The following is a 14121-nucleotide window of genomic DNA, read 5'->3' as shown; positions in this document are numbered from 1 at the left end:
AGACCAACTACGATCACTGGAAGGCTCCTCTATTTTTGGATGACCGCAGAACTCCTGCTATGAAGTGCATGAACCAGACGACACAGTCCGTACGTGTGTCCTCCTCCATGGGGGGTTGAGTTATCATGTAGACATCACGTTATATAGGTTACATCTCAGATACCTCAGCTTCTAATTACATTGTTTACATTGACACTGGCGTGTGCTATGACGTGAGCTGTGGCGTGTGCTGTGGCGTGTGCTGTGGCGTGTGCTGTGGCGTGTGCTGTGGCGTGTGCTGTGACGTGTGCTGTGACGTGTGCTGTGATGTGAGCTGTGGCGTGTGCTGTGATGTGAGCTGTGGCGTGTGCTGTGGCGTGTGCTGTGGCGTGTGCTGTGGCGTGTGCTGTGGCGTGAGCTGTGGCGTGTGCTGTGGCGTGTGCTATGGCGTGTGCTGTGGCGTGTGCTATCATGTGTGCTGTGACGTGTGCTGTGGCGTGAGCTGTGACGTGAGCTGTGACGTGAGCTGTGACGTGTGCTATGACGTGTGCTGTGGCATGAGCTATGACGTGTGCTGTGGCGTGTGCTGTGGCGTGTGCTGTGACGTGTGCTGTGACGTGTGCTGTGACGTGATCTGTGGCGTGTGCTGTGACGTGTGCTGTGACGTGTGCTGTGACGTGTGCTGTGACGTGTGCTGTGACTTGTGCTGTGACTTGTGCTGTGACTTGTGCTGTGACGTGATCTGTGACTTGTGCTGTGACGTGTGCTGAGGCATTTTGAAGTTGATAGCATAACAGCATTAGTTCCCAGTCTCAATACAGAGGACTACTCACTCTTTATACATGCCAATAATTACACACTGCTGACTTGTTCTGAACTGCCATTGGGGACCACGACTATTAATCTTACATGGTTCAGACTCCGTGAGTCTGTGACTGCTGTGGATATATGATGACGGCTTCTGAATTTCACTTGTAGAATATCTCAATAAAGACCATCTACGACGTCCTTTCCACCAAGCCAGTGCTGAACAAAGTAGGTGTAGCTGTATCTAAACTCTATAAGCGTTTCATCAGATGTTCATGACCAACACTGATGTTGGTGTTTGATATATTGATAAGGGAGTTCTGTATGTTTTCTCTCCCGTGTAGTTGACCACGTACACCACGCTCATGGAGGTTGCGAATGGGAAGTTGGAGTCGTTCATCCGCGACTGCCCCAACCCCTGCATGCCATGGTAACAGACCCCGCCCCCAGCCTTCCTGCCACTCCGGAACATTCTACTACCCACATGCTCATCCAGTCGTCACTGGTCATCAATTAGACCTGATCTCTGAAGCAGCATCACACCTGACGCTGTTCTGGGGTAGAGCACAGTGTGTGTGTGTGTGTGTGTGTGTGTGTGTGTGTGTGTGTGTGTGTGTGTGTGTGTGTGTGTGTGTGCGCGCGCGCACGCGCGCGTGTGTGTGTGTGTTATTGTTCTGGGTGATGGGAGAGGCAGTTTGGATTTGAAATCCTGACTGACTGACATCTGATTTCTGATATGTGATTGATTTTAATTAAACCTACATTACAATATGAAAAATGAAACTATTATATGTACGCTGTGTGGAATCTATACTGCTTTATTTCATAAACTCTCACCATGCTATGTCAGGGTGTAACTGCAACCTCTAGTGGGCAAAACACAAATCATTCATCTAGTCCGAGTTTGGGTATAAGCGGCTAATTACAATAACCTAAAAATGTATGGTGCCTGTTTTTAGTGTGTGTGTTTGTTTTTTGTGGAAAAGTTGTGGAATAGTCGGTGACTGAGTGCTCCACTGCTCCATCTAGTGGCAAGTCGATGAAAATGCTGCTGTTTGATACTGTTGTAAATGTCTGATTGCTGTCTGATTAATTTTTCCAAAATGTTGTGATTTTCAGGAAATAAAATTACACTTAAAAAGACACTAAACAGAATACGGTCTTTATTGTCACTAAACAACATGTCAACACTTGATGATGAGACTGGTTTCTGGTGTCATCATGGTGATGTTTCGATACCTGTAACATAAAACATTGTTTGTCTCACATCTGCATGCTTGTGTTGTGCACTTACACTGTATGTGAAGCTGAACTTACCCCACTGTGAAACCCAGACGATGCCACCAGCATAATAGCAAAACAATAGCAGAGAATCCCAATCCGGTCCTCGGAGCAAATTTGAAAATTTGAGAATACTTTTCTGAGTATTCTGTCGCATCAGTCACATGTTTTTACTCACGTGTTTAATCAGTTGAGAGTTCAAGTTTTCCCACTTAAACAAAGCCTGAACGTTACTGTGGGTAATGGAAAACAGATCTGAGATCAGTGATTATTAAAGGTTGTTGGTTTCCTGGTTCAGCAGAACTGAGCTGTTCTGCTCCAAAGTGTGTGTGTGTGTGTGTGTGTGTGAATGTGTGTGTGTGTGTGTGTGCGTGAGTGCGTGTGTGTGTGTGCGTGTGTGTGTGCGTGCGTGTGTGTGTGTGTGTGTGTGTGCGTGAGTGTGCGTGAGTGTGTGTGTGTGTGAGTGTGCGTGTGAGATCAGACTTAAAATTATGATAGTTTATTGCTGAGATTCATTGACATTTTGGTACTGCTACATTCACTTTTAAAGATCTACAACTACATCTTCGGCTGGTCGACAACTTCAACTTCTTGGATGTTTCGGTTATGTCTGAAAAACCACCCATTTTACACCCAACCACCCATTAAATCTCCAGGCTCCTGTACCTGTTGATTCAAAGTACAATCCACGGATGCCCTTGCTCAAGTGTACTTCCATGTCTCACCACCAGAGGCCACCAACTGCTCCTGACTGTTTAAACCCATGGGGCTTTATTATTTGTCTTTGTGCAGTCCTCATCTCTCTAGCGTTCTTCTGAGCCGTCATCTCCTGGTTTTTGACTGCTTGACTTTGGAGTTTGTTCTCTGTGCTGTTTGTTCAGTTGTTTGTTCTCTGTGCTGTTTGATCTCTGTGCAGTTTGTTCTGTTGTTTGTTCTCTGTGCTGTTTAATCTCTGTACTGTTTGTTCTGTTGTTCTCTGTGCTGTTTGATCTCTGTGCTGTTTGTTCTGTTGTTTGTTCTCTGTGCTGTTTGTTCTCTGTGTTGTTTGTTCTGTGTTGTTTGTTCTCTGTGCTGTTTGATCTCTGTGCTGTTTGTTCTCTGTGCTGTTTGTTCTCTGTGCTGTTTATTCTCTGTGTTGTTTGTTCTGTGTTGTTTGTTCTCTGTGCTGTTTGATCTCTGTGTTGTTTGTTGTGTGTTGTTTGTTCTCTGTGCTGTTTGTTCTGTGCTGTTTGTTCTCTGTGCTGTTTGTTCTCTGTGCTGTTTGATCTGTAGACTGGGCCCTTACTCTGATTTTTGCCTTGTAGATTGTACCTTCACCATTTGAATAATACTGGTCCCTTCTCTGTAAGACTCAGAGTGCAGAGGGGCTCCTCTCTCCACACTACTTACTCTAGAGAACATTTAGATTTTTATTTAATAAATTGCCAGGCAGAATGATCCAAGGAGAACAACAGAACAATACAGTTATTAGAAACATCAACATTGATCCATGTGCAGTAAAGATTCCAAATAACTAAACACATATACATCAGTTCCAAACTAAGAACAGCATACAGAACTTAAAATATACAGTCTAATCAAAACATAATAACTTTTGAGTAATTACTCAAATATTTGAGAGTGCTAAGAAACACGCATAAAAGTGTAAACATAACAAGTCAAGATACTCGAACAAGGAGAGATACTCGAGCTTTACACAGATTTGTTGACAACATTCAAGTGTTCTCAGCGTCTGAGAGTTCACTGAAAGTGTTGAATATATGATGCCCGATCGCATCAAGTCAGTCTCCTTTGTCTCTGTATAGTCTCCGTTGTCTCAAATGCTTTCCATTGTAACATATAATCTGTTGTCTCGTATGGTCTCCCTTGCGTCATATAGTCCCCACTGTCTCATATGATCTCTCTTGTCTCGTACAGTGTACTGATTTGCAAACTGAAACTGCAGTGCTTTGCCTCAAGACCGCTGAGTATACATGATTATATATTTCACACACGTTCCTCCTGCAGAATACAATTTCAATTATACATTCAACTATACACTAACAGTGATGTGAAACTGGAAAAACAGAGATACAGCAAGTGTTTACAATTACAGAGATCATTTCCTTAAAGGCTGTTGTATGCATTAGGGCTTCTATCAGTGTAATTTATTATCAGTGTAATCTGTTATCAGTGTAATTTATTATCAGTGTAATTTATTATCAGTGTAATCTGTTATCAGTGTAATTTATTATCAGTGTAATCTGTTATCAGTGTAATTTATTATCAGTGTAATCTGTTATTAGTGTAATTTTTATCAGCATTATCTGTTATCAGCTTTTCAAACATCTCACAATTCTGTTAATTTGCACTATTGCTGTTGTACATGATATACATGCAGTTACCTATGAAGAAACCACAAAAACCACTATTCACAAATGCTAATATGGATTCAAAGGCTGAGCAATAGCATGTGTGTTAGCACTAGTGTTATAAACTCACATCTGCTCAGAGACTCACAAAGCATTAAGGGATTAGACCCCCTTTACATTTGAAACCTAATCTGTCAGTGATTCACAGAATTGACCAGATAACATAACTAGGCTGATTTGTGCTTCATATAGTGTTTCAGCAGAACGGCTGTTCCGGCGATCTCCGCCCCGATCACAGCACCTGCAGCTCCACCTGAGACAGCCGTGGCCAGACCACCACTCAACGCCCGGGCCACACCGCACACCGTTGCCCCAGCAACAACCCCACTAGCAACTATTGTAGTGTCATTTCCTAGACTAGGATTAGGATTAGGATTAAAATTAGGGTTGGTCTCTGTCTCTCCTTTTGATACACAGTATGCTCCCAGTACCCCGACCCCTGTACCTAAACATGCTCCGACTGTCATACCTGTTTTTCCTGCAATTAGGTAGCCAACACCTGCACCCAGCCCACCTCCCGCTAATATGAGAGCTGCACACAGCAGAGGAGTCTTGTATTTCTTCCAGAACATTCCCAATGATGATCCATATGCATCCTCCATTACTTCATTGGTGTAGCATCTTCCTGTGTTGTGCTCTAACATTGTGTCTATCTTTTTCAACAGTTCAGTCACCTGTTGTCTGTTGTTCTGGTTGTTATTGTTAAAGACATGATATCCCCCACCACACTGCTCTAAAACTACCCTTATGTGTTTATTATCTGTCACTATTTCATCGTTGTTCAGTTCATCCCCATGGGTGAAAAGAATAATAATGTGCTTTGTTACGTCTTCACCAAAAACCTTCTTCATCTTCTCAAGAACCTCTACCTCTTGCTCTGTAAACCTCCCATAGGGGAAAACTAGAAGAAACGTGTGCACTCCTGGAGCAGAGAGGTACACACTCTTACCGATCTCTTTAGCTAACTGTTCTGTGGGCATATCTGTGTCAAACCACCCTGGGAAAGCAAACCACCCTGGGAAATTGAGAAAGTGTGCATTTCCTCTGCTATTGACCATTCCAAATTGTGTAACAACCACATTAAACAAACTTTCTTTTTACTTATTTACAATATATGACCCTGAATTGATAAATATGTCAGTGATTTATTCTATGGTGTAGTCGAAAGAGAACTGATATATGTATCAAAAAATTTATATTTTTGTGTATATAAATGTAAGTTAATTTAAGTGCACCAAGGCAAAATCCGTTAACTAAATTAAGGATACAAAGACAAAACCTGGGACGAACACGACATCACAACAAACATGAAAACTGACGCAGCTGACAGGCAGGGGCGTTCGTACCATGACATTCAAAAGTCTTTCAATAGCAATATACACATGCAGTCTAAATATCAGGGAAAAATAAGACGTCTTGGAATTAATTTACATATACATATATTTAAATACATTTACGTATAACTGTTTTAAGTGAAATTCTGGTAAAATGCACTAATGCAAATCAAACAAATCAACCTTTTTCTGGAATATACTGTAAAAAGCTCTGATCGTTCCTACCTTTATACTAGTGTTGTACACGTTCTCAACGATGCAGGAGAGATGGAGGAGAGATGGAGGAGAGATGGTGATGGTTTCTCTGCAGCACTCGGTCGAAGCTTTGCAAGAGTAATCAGCTTACTGGTTTGCTTTCATGGTTTCGGTTTCGTTTGCCCACCCTTCATCTTTCCCCCGTGTCTCGTTATCTTGTTATGTGTGTATCTCTTGTTCCATAATGCCCATGGGTCAGCTCTATACCGTTGGTTCCTCCGCTCGTGCGTCCGTTAATTGCACCTGCTCTTGTTTTTCACATGCTGTTATTTGTCCGTTAAAATGTCCCGTGTTTGGCGTGTTTCAGTGCGGGTCGTTGTGCAAGTCTTTGTCGTGTGTGCAAAGCCTGTCTCTTCTGCTGCCTTTGGCTTGGTTCATGCCTGTTTCTGTTTAGATCCTTGTTTTGTTTTGTTTTTGTGAACATGCATTCTGGTTGTGTTACGTGTTCTGACCTCCCCTGCATTTAAAGTAAATGACACACATGATGACACACACTACTGGGAGTAAACACTCACATCTGCCCAAACTTCCCTGGTTGCATTTACTGGTCTGAGAATACATCCATCACAGACCTCCCAAAACCGAACAATTACTAACAATCCCTTTCTAACTTCATCAATGCACACAAGGCCTTTACCACCATATTACTTAAGACCAGAGGTGGGTAGAGTATTCAACAATTTTACTCAAGTAAAAGTACAGTTACTTGAACCAAATGTTACTCAAGTAAAAGTAAAAGTATGCATCTCAAAAATTTACTTGAGTAAAAGTAAAAAAGTACTTTGATTAAAAGCTACTCAAGTAGTGAGTAAATGCATGAGTACTGTCTCGTGTCAGTAAATTACATCATGGGAAATTGAATTACGATAAACAATGACTTTTAATGATAAAAAATAATTTATTATAAATAAATATTATATATATATAAATTATTTATTATAAATAATATGTATTTTTGTTTGTTCCTAATTATTAGACTTGTGTAACTTTAATGTGTTCCACAAAGGCACTAACTGATGAGACTGTCAGCCAATACGTGTAGCTACAACTTGACACCAACTGAATCAATTTGTAGCAGACTTAATCATCCTATATTGCTAGTGTGTACAATCAGTGTGAGAACTGGTTTTTAGTATTGCACTGCGTTACGTTTAATAATTACATCATACAAACGTTATGCCTCAGAGATATAGCATTACACAAAATTATACATACGGCAAACTTATCGCATCGTGTTTCCTCATATTTGATGTTGAGTTCTTGTAGGCTGAAATGTCCACACGTTTGTAGACACAATTGGCAGCGCCAAGGTTGCAAACTCTCACGCATTGAGCGTGAGACACACGCATTTGACTGTCTTCACATGCTTACACGCCACACACCCGATTTCTCACGCCGAAATAAATCTAGTTTATTTACCTCTGATCCACATCTATGATTCAATGAGTTACTAGTTCGCTCTGGCGCCAAACACTGGCGAACGATCGATCGCTATATAATACTTAATTTGTGTCCATTTGTACCCCCCCCCACCCCCCCCCCGGTTAACAATTTACGTTCACCCAAACCCCCATCCCCCACCCCAAAAAAGTCAGGGCCGGCGCCACGGGTCGCCCCCTCAGGCGAGGTGTCCCGCCCCCTCAATGTAAAAAATAAGACCCATTTATTTTACAACAATCGCTACATGGTTCCCCCTCGGCCGCTCGACAATCGTTACACGCACCCCCCCCCCCCCCCCCCCCCCGCTCAACAACTTACGTTCACCACCCCCCCACCCCCCCCCTCAACAACTTACGTTCGCCACCCCCCCCCCCCCCCCCCCCCCGCTCAACAATTACGTTTGCCCCCCCGAAATTTTCTGACGCCCCCTCAATGTATATGTTCTGGCGCCGGCCCTGCTGTGATCTTGAAAACTTGGCAACCCTGCAGCGCATTAACTGTCATTAGAAATAATGACAGAGACAATGATGCAAAACAGTCTTCCACTCTTTACTTAGAAAAATTTCCTCCCGCTCACAGGCGCTCTCCCAGAATTCCCCTCCAAAACTAGTGCAACCCCCAGGGGACAAAAAGCATTGTTAACTCTTCCCCTGTCAGTTTTCCTAAACAGAATACAGTCTGCTACATAAACATTGGCTGTATGTGAGGTCAGGGATGCTCGGTAGGTTTTTCTGTCACTTTCTTGTTACGGTGGACAAAGTTTGCGTATGTGATCACGTGATTGACCGGCTTCATTTGATTGGTCACTCATACTCGAGACGAGACGTTGGTCAGTCTTCTCATTGAAAAGACGAATTATTTACAAAACGAAAGTAACGGTAGCGCGCGCGGCGCAAATCCGATTGTAACGGAGTAAAAGTCGCGTTTTTCTCACCACATATTTACTCAAGTAAAAGTAGAAGTCTTTCATATTAAAACTACTCCTACAAGTACATTTTTGTCCAAAAAGCTACTTGAGTAAATGTAACGGAGTAAATGTAACGCGTTCCTACCCACCTCTGCTTAAGACACCCCTGTGGTTTTTTTTCTTCGATATCCATCATCATCCTTAATAACGATAGTCATCTGCCGTTGATGTGTATGCTAATATTTCTCACACTGATAGCTTAGACATATTGGTATTTGATTCCTTGTAAGTCTAGACCAGGGGTCGGCAACCTATGGTGTGCCACCGTTGGCACGTGGAGGCATAATCAGTGGCACGCGACACACTGGAGCAGCATCAGCAAAAAATCTCAGACAGAGAGCACGATCCTCCAATCGAAATCGCTCCTCAGCGCTCTGCTAAGCGGAGGCGTTTATACGCCTATATATTAATCTATACCCCCCCCCCCCCCCCCGCTCAACAACTTACGTTCGCCACTCGGCACACTCATTGACTAGACATGTTAAAGTTGGCACTCCGTGTCTCAAAGGTTGCCGACCCCTGGTCTAGACTCTAAACACAGTCTAGAGAATTATGCAATAAACTCTTTTCCCTTTGAAGTGTTTTTGCTTTGTAATAAGAGTCCACTGCCACTAGATGGCAGCATTGTCGCAAAGACGCTCTGAAGAGACTGCATACAGCACCGAGTTGAGGAAGACGGTGAAAATTTTGAAGGAATCAATAATGTCATCCATTCCACCGCTGAAAGTGAGATTGGGTTTGTCTGGTGAAGAAGAGGAGAGACCGAGACATGATTGGCCACTGTGGGAGTCCCATCCCTGATCAGTTTTTGCAGCATGAAGTTCTCAGTAATGGAGTAATGGAGTTCTCTACTGTAATGTCCAGTGGGGTCCTGTAATTCCCAGCATCTTCTCACGTTTCTGGGTGGTCGTCTTTTCTTGGTGGTGGTCTTGTGTCTGGGAGGTCTTCGGGACACTTTGTATTAGCGTGAGTGGCAGGATCATGTCTACATCGTAGGTCAGGTCAGTACATACATGTACAGTATGTCATAATGTCCTTTCCATTTACGTTTTGCCTTTGGCCTTTGAGCGAATATCTTTGATTTTGTAAAAGAAATGCATTTTCTATACTTCTATAAACATTTTGTGGGAATTGTCTCATTTTTCCTTAGCAGTGAGCTTCCCAGTCTGTGATGGAATGTGTATTGCAGTGTTTGTATTTTGACTGGCTTTGTAGATATGAAGATGCTTGATATTTGAACACAGTTAAAACTTTTTTCGGGTAATTGTTTGATAGCCACCATCATCCCTAACAATATTAATTTGTCTGTCATTAACGATATGTCAAGTCTATATTGCGTCCACAGTAGCCCCAGATGCTAGAGCTAAGAATTAATAAGGAATGCAAACTACTTTAAATGTGTTACCCTGGAGACATCGTTTTAATCTTTAGAATCCTGGTGTTCAGGTTTTTGATTGGCCACATACAGCAGCCACTGGCCTAATTAGCATATACAGGAGTTCCACCTGTGTGAGTGAAGCAACTTTTCTTTTCTTTTTGAAGTGATCGTCACGAATGGCTATGGGACCGCAAGAGGAAGGTGAGACATTTTGTTTGAATTGTGCTGCATGTTTGAATCTATCATTATGGCTTCTGTGTCAATTCTTGGCTTGTTAATACATACAATACCAGGCAAAAGTTTGGATACCTTCTCTGTTTTTACATTAAAATAATTGGGAAGATGCCAAACCAATGAAGGAAAACATGTTATGCTCTATTAAATATTATTAACAAATATTACATTATTTGAAGTGACTATCCTATCCAGCCTCATGAAGCATCACCTATTTCCATCAGTCCTGAAGACATTCTCACACATGCAGAGACCTTGTAAACTGAGGAACTACAGTTCTGAAATAAAACTATGCTGAGGGTGTGTGTGTGTGTGTGTGTATGTGTGTGTGTGTATACATAGTATAGTGTGATGCTCAGATTATGATCACTGTTATGTTCAGATTAAATCTGCATGTAATATTAGATGTCAAATAAACATATTAATGTTGTAAGAGAGTTAAGTGTTAAAACAGCGCTGTAAGTGTTATAAGACTGTGATAAGTGTTTGAAGAGTGTTATATTTGTTCATCACTGTCTCACTCAGCTTGTCTAGTCGTCGTGTTTCTCATTATTCACCAATTCTGTTGTTTACTGTTGTTTATTAATTGATGGTTAATAATTAACTGTTCCACAAGGTACATCTAGCTATTTCAGATCATCTCCTGAAAGCATTTCTGAAATGAGTCAGGACACTCTACACTGATACATTTTAATAATATTTTTATAATAAAATAAAAAGGTTTATAATTTACATTTACATTTACGGCATTTAGCAGACGCTCTTATCCAGAGCGACTTACAAAAGTGCTATGTAGTTGCTTGGAATCTCCAAGGTAGTATAGAAAGTCCTGAACACAAGATACTCTAAGCTGGAAAAACCACTAGACGAAAGTCATATGATACCCAACAATTTTGCCAAGTCATTATTATACCTGAATATACACATCACCGGAGGAAAAGGACAGTAAGCAATTCCTATAACCCAATTATGCACAATACCTGAGAAAAAACAGTAAGCAATACCTATAACAAACACCTGAGGAAAGACGATAAAGCACAATAGACGAAAGATAACATAATAAGATAACACAAGTCTTCATCTTTACAGATACAGTGGAGATCAGAGAACAGGAGGAGCTTCTCGATGAACCTTTACCCTTCATGTAATCTCACTGCACTTTTAAAGATAACTTTTCATAATCCACACTTGTTTATTAAGTGGTTGAAACATACAGGTGAAATGTACAGACACCTTTTCCAGCTCACATTTCTTCTAATACCATCAGCCGAAAAAATCACAGAATAAATGATTAAATCAACATGTTTTCTCACAGGTCTAGAGAGAAGACCAGGGGCAAAGCTTACATCTGTAGTGAGTTTATGTGTTTGTGTTATTGATTCATGCTGGGCTTCATAGTTCTCCTCAATGTTCTCAGGACATCTGCGTAACCTCTCTCCACATCTTTGTTCTTCTCCAGAGGAGGCGCTGGAGGTCCTGACGCTGGGCCTGGTTGCAGGACTCTGTGCGGGAGCGTGCTTGGGAAGCACGGCTGTGCAGATGGCCGGCTCTTTACGGGACGCCATGAGCAGTCCCGTGACGCTTGCGATGGTTTCCCGAAATAACCCGCGCTTTCTTTCACATCTCACCTGCGCGGGGCTCCTGGTGGCCATTGTGTCTTCGTTGGCTGGAGTGGAGGCTGGATGTCAAGTGTACCATCTGGTGCAGAAGCAGAAAACAGAGAGGAACGGGCTGCCCGGCGCGTCAGGGACAGCGGGGATGCTGGCCGCCCTCGTAGCAGCGCTGGCACTCATGCTGACCGGAGCTTCGCTCGGAAGGGTTTGGGAACTGTCCGCACCCATGTTCGTACCCCTTTCGGTGGAATTCGGTTTCGTGTACGTCCTGTGTTACGTACTTGCCGGCCTGATGGTGTCGTTTTTGATTTTTAAGCTGAAGGTGAACACGTTTGAACATTTGGTGTACACGTTTTATTTCCTGCTGGGATGTTTTCTGTGTAAGATGATAGCATTGACTCTGTACAGATTCACCGAATACATTATTTTCCTGGACGTTCTTTCTGTTGCTCCTCTCACTCTGTCTCTGCTGATTCCTTTCCTGGGTGAATTCTCGGCCTATGACGGATACGTGAACATGCCAGCGATCATGACCGTGACGGTCCTCGTCACCAGGTGCCTGCTGCGTGACGGAGACAGACCGGTCCCTCTGATGGACCGGGACGCCCTCCCTGCGTCCACTTTAACGGTGGTGGAGCGCATCTTCGTCATGCTGCTGGGTCTTCAGATGTGCGAGGCTTCCACAGGGGCCGCGCTCTTCCTTCATTTTGTCGGTGGCGGAGAGGGGAAGGTCTGTACATTTGCCGTAGCAGCCTCAGGGGCGATGCTGGGTGCCGTAGTGACTGCCTCCCCAGCCCTGGGCCCCGGGGCGTCCCTGGGGGCCCTCCTGGCCGCGTCAGCGGCAGCTGGGGTGGCCCTCGGAGCTGCGGGGGCTCTGGATCGCGGCTATGGGCGTGCGGGCTGGGTGGCGGTTCTGGGAGCAGCTGTAGGCGCTTTCCTGCCTGCAGGACTGTACGACGTCGGATTTGGGCTTCAGGTGTCACTCTGTGCAGCTGTGATTCCGGTCTTCTCCAGTGCACTGTTGCAACATGGTCATGTGACCCCAGCCACCAACAATAATAATAATTCTTTCCACTGCATCAAATCTTGGAACCACGTTTTAAGGACCATTCCCAGAATTGCTTTTTTAAAATAACTTAGGATCCTTAAATCTTTAAAAGAATTCTTGTGCAATTTCAATTTAGCTCTTATCTATGTGATCTCCTGCATTTCAAGGCTGTGATTCTCTGTTCTGAGGTGTAAGGAATGCCACCTGATCTGTCCCTACCAGCCTCACCTGTCACTAATCACCACGCCCCCTTTCAGCTATACTTATACACCTTCCCACTACTTCCTAGTCACGGAGTATTGCAGACACATGCCGCATACCGAGCGTTTCTATTGCCTGTTCGATCTCCCGTGTTCTGACCCTTACTCACTCCCCAGACCTCGTCTCCTGCCCTCCTGCACCTCCCGGATTCTGCTCTCCCATTATGACCCTGCACCGTCCCGACCACCCCAAGAAAACGCTATCGCTACTGATCTTAGTGCTAGTGATTCATGTGCCATTTTCTGTACACGTGATTCATGTAAATAAAAGCTGTATATTTCCGCAGGTGGATCCCTCTCTGTCTGGTCAATATGTTACAGGAGTATTGAAAAGGTTCACTTGTCAGTAAATCTTTATTAAAAATAAATAAACAATTTGGCACCCGAGATGAGTGCATGGATCCGTGTATGTTGCGGTGCACAGCTCACACACATGAGGGAGGACCAGATGTAGAATATGAGAAAAAATGGTTCAGAAAACGTGAGCAGAGCGAGATGCTGGTGTTAAAACGGATGTTTTGGGGTCAACATGTGGGGGTGGTAGGGGTTGATTTGAGCAGAGCGAAGCAGGCTATGTTACAGATGGTAAACAGTGTGGCACATGTTTCTTTAGCCAAACCCACTGATTGGCAATGGCACAGCCTAAAGTCACTGAAACAAGATTTGAACACCATGTACACTATGTGTGCTGATAACACTAATGTTTCCCACACAGCAGAGATAAGCGAGCTCCTGTCAACAGCAGTGGGCGGGAGCAGTGAAGAAGGAGGGGGTGTTTGTTTGTTTGTTTGCCTTCCTCACAGAATGTTTCCTTTGTATGTGAGATTGGCACATGGAAAAGACCTTGTGTCAAAAGGAGCAATGAATGATAGCATTGCACAGTAATGGTTTACAAAAATAAAACAAAAAATTTTGGCAGGCCGCCAAATACATGATTAGTTACTGTACAAACCTGTCTTCTGTCTTGTCGCTAGTTCACAGGTCGGTGTAAGAGGCCTTGCCTAAGAGTCACGGGAAGGTCTGCAGCACAACCTGAAACCAGGAGACTGGGTGGTCGTGAAGGGTTAAAGGAGGAGGAGCTGGTGAGCACAGAGGCAGAGTGCATGGAGTAGTT

General features: G+C 43.5%; 2 protein-coding genes across 2 annotated transcripts in view; both read left to right on the top strand.

The window, feature by feature from the left end:
- Positions 1 to 1929, top strand: part of asah1b (N-acylsphingosine amidohydrolase (acid ceramidase) 1b) — an 8873-nt gene extending 6944 nt beyond the window's left edge. Inside the window, exons 12-14 of the mRNA XM_077013665.1 lie at positions 1 to 89; positions 958 to 1014; positions 1131 to 1929. The exon at positions 1 to 89 is cut by the window's left edge and continues 35 nt beyond it. Of these exons, the coding sequence (XP_076869780.1) occupies positions 1 to 89; positions 958 to 1014; positions 1131 to 1220 (236 nt within the window). The 3' untranslated portion in view covers positions 1221 to 1929. The remainder of the gene's footprint in view (positions 90 to 957; positions 1015 to 1130) is intronic.
- A 7376-nt stretch (positions 1930 to 9305) lies between these two features.
- On the top strand, positions 9306 to 13293 carry LOC143527502 (uncharacterized). Its single transcript, XM_077022755.1, has 5 exons — positions 9306 to 9475; positions 10017 to 10053; positions 11176 to 11230; positions 11402 to 11439; positions 11546 to 13293. Exons 2-5 carry the CDS (start codon positions 10029 to 10031, stop codon positions 12832 to 12834), a joined length of 1407 nt encoding a protein of 468 aa, XP_076878870.1. The 5' UTR covers positions 9306 to 9475; positions 10017 to 10028; the 3' UTR covers positions 12835 to 13293.
- Positions 13294 to 14121: the final 828 nt, after the last annotated feature.

Source organism: Brachyhypopomus gauderio, chromosome 1 (genome assembly GCF_052324685.1).
Source record: "Brachyhypopomus gauderio isolate BG-103 chromosome 1, BGAUD_0.2, whole genome shotgun sequence".
Classification (NCBI taxonomy): Eukaryota; Metazoa; Chordata; class Actinopteri; order Gymnotiformes; family Hypopomidae; genus Brachyhypopomus; species Brachyhypopomus gauderio.
The sequence above is the reverse complement of the archived record's forward strand: the minus strand, read 5'-3'. Positions and strand labels throughout refer to the sequence as shown.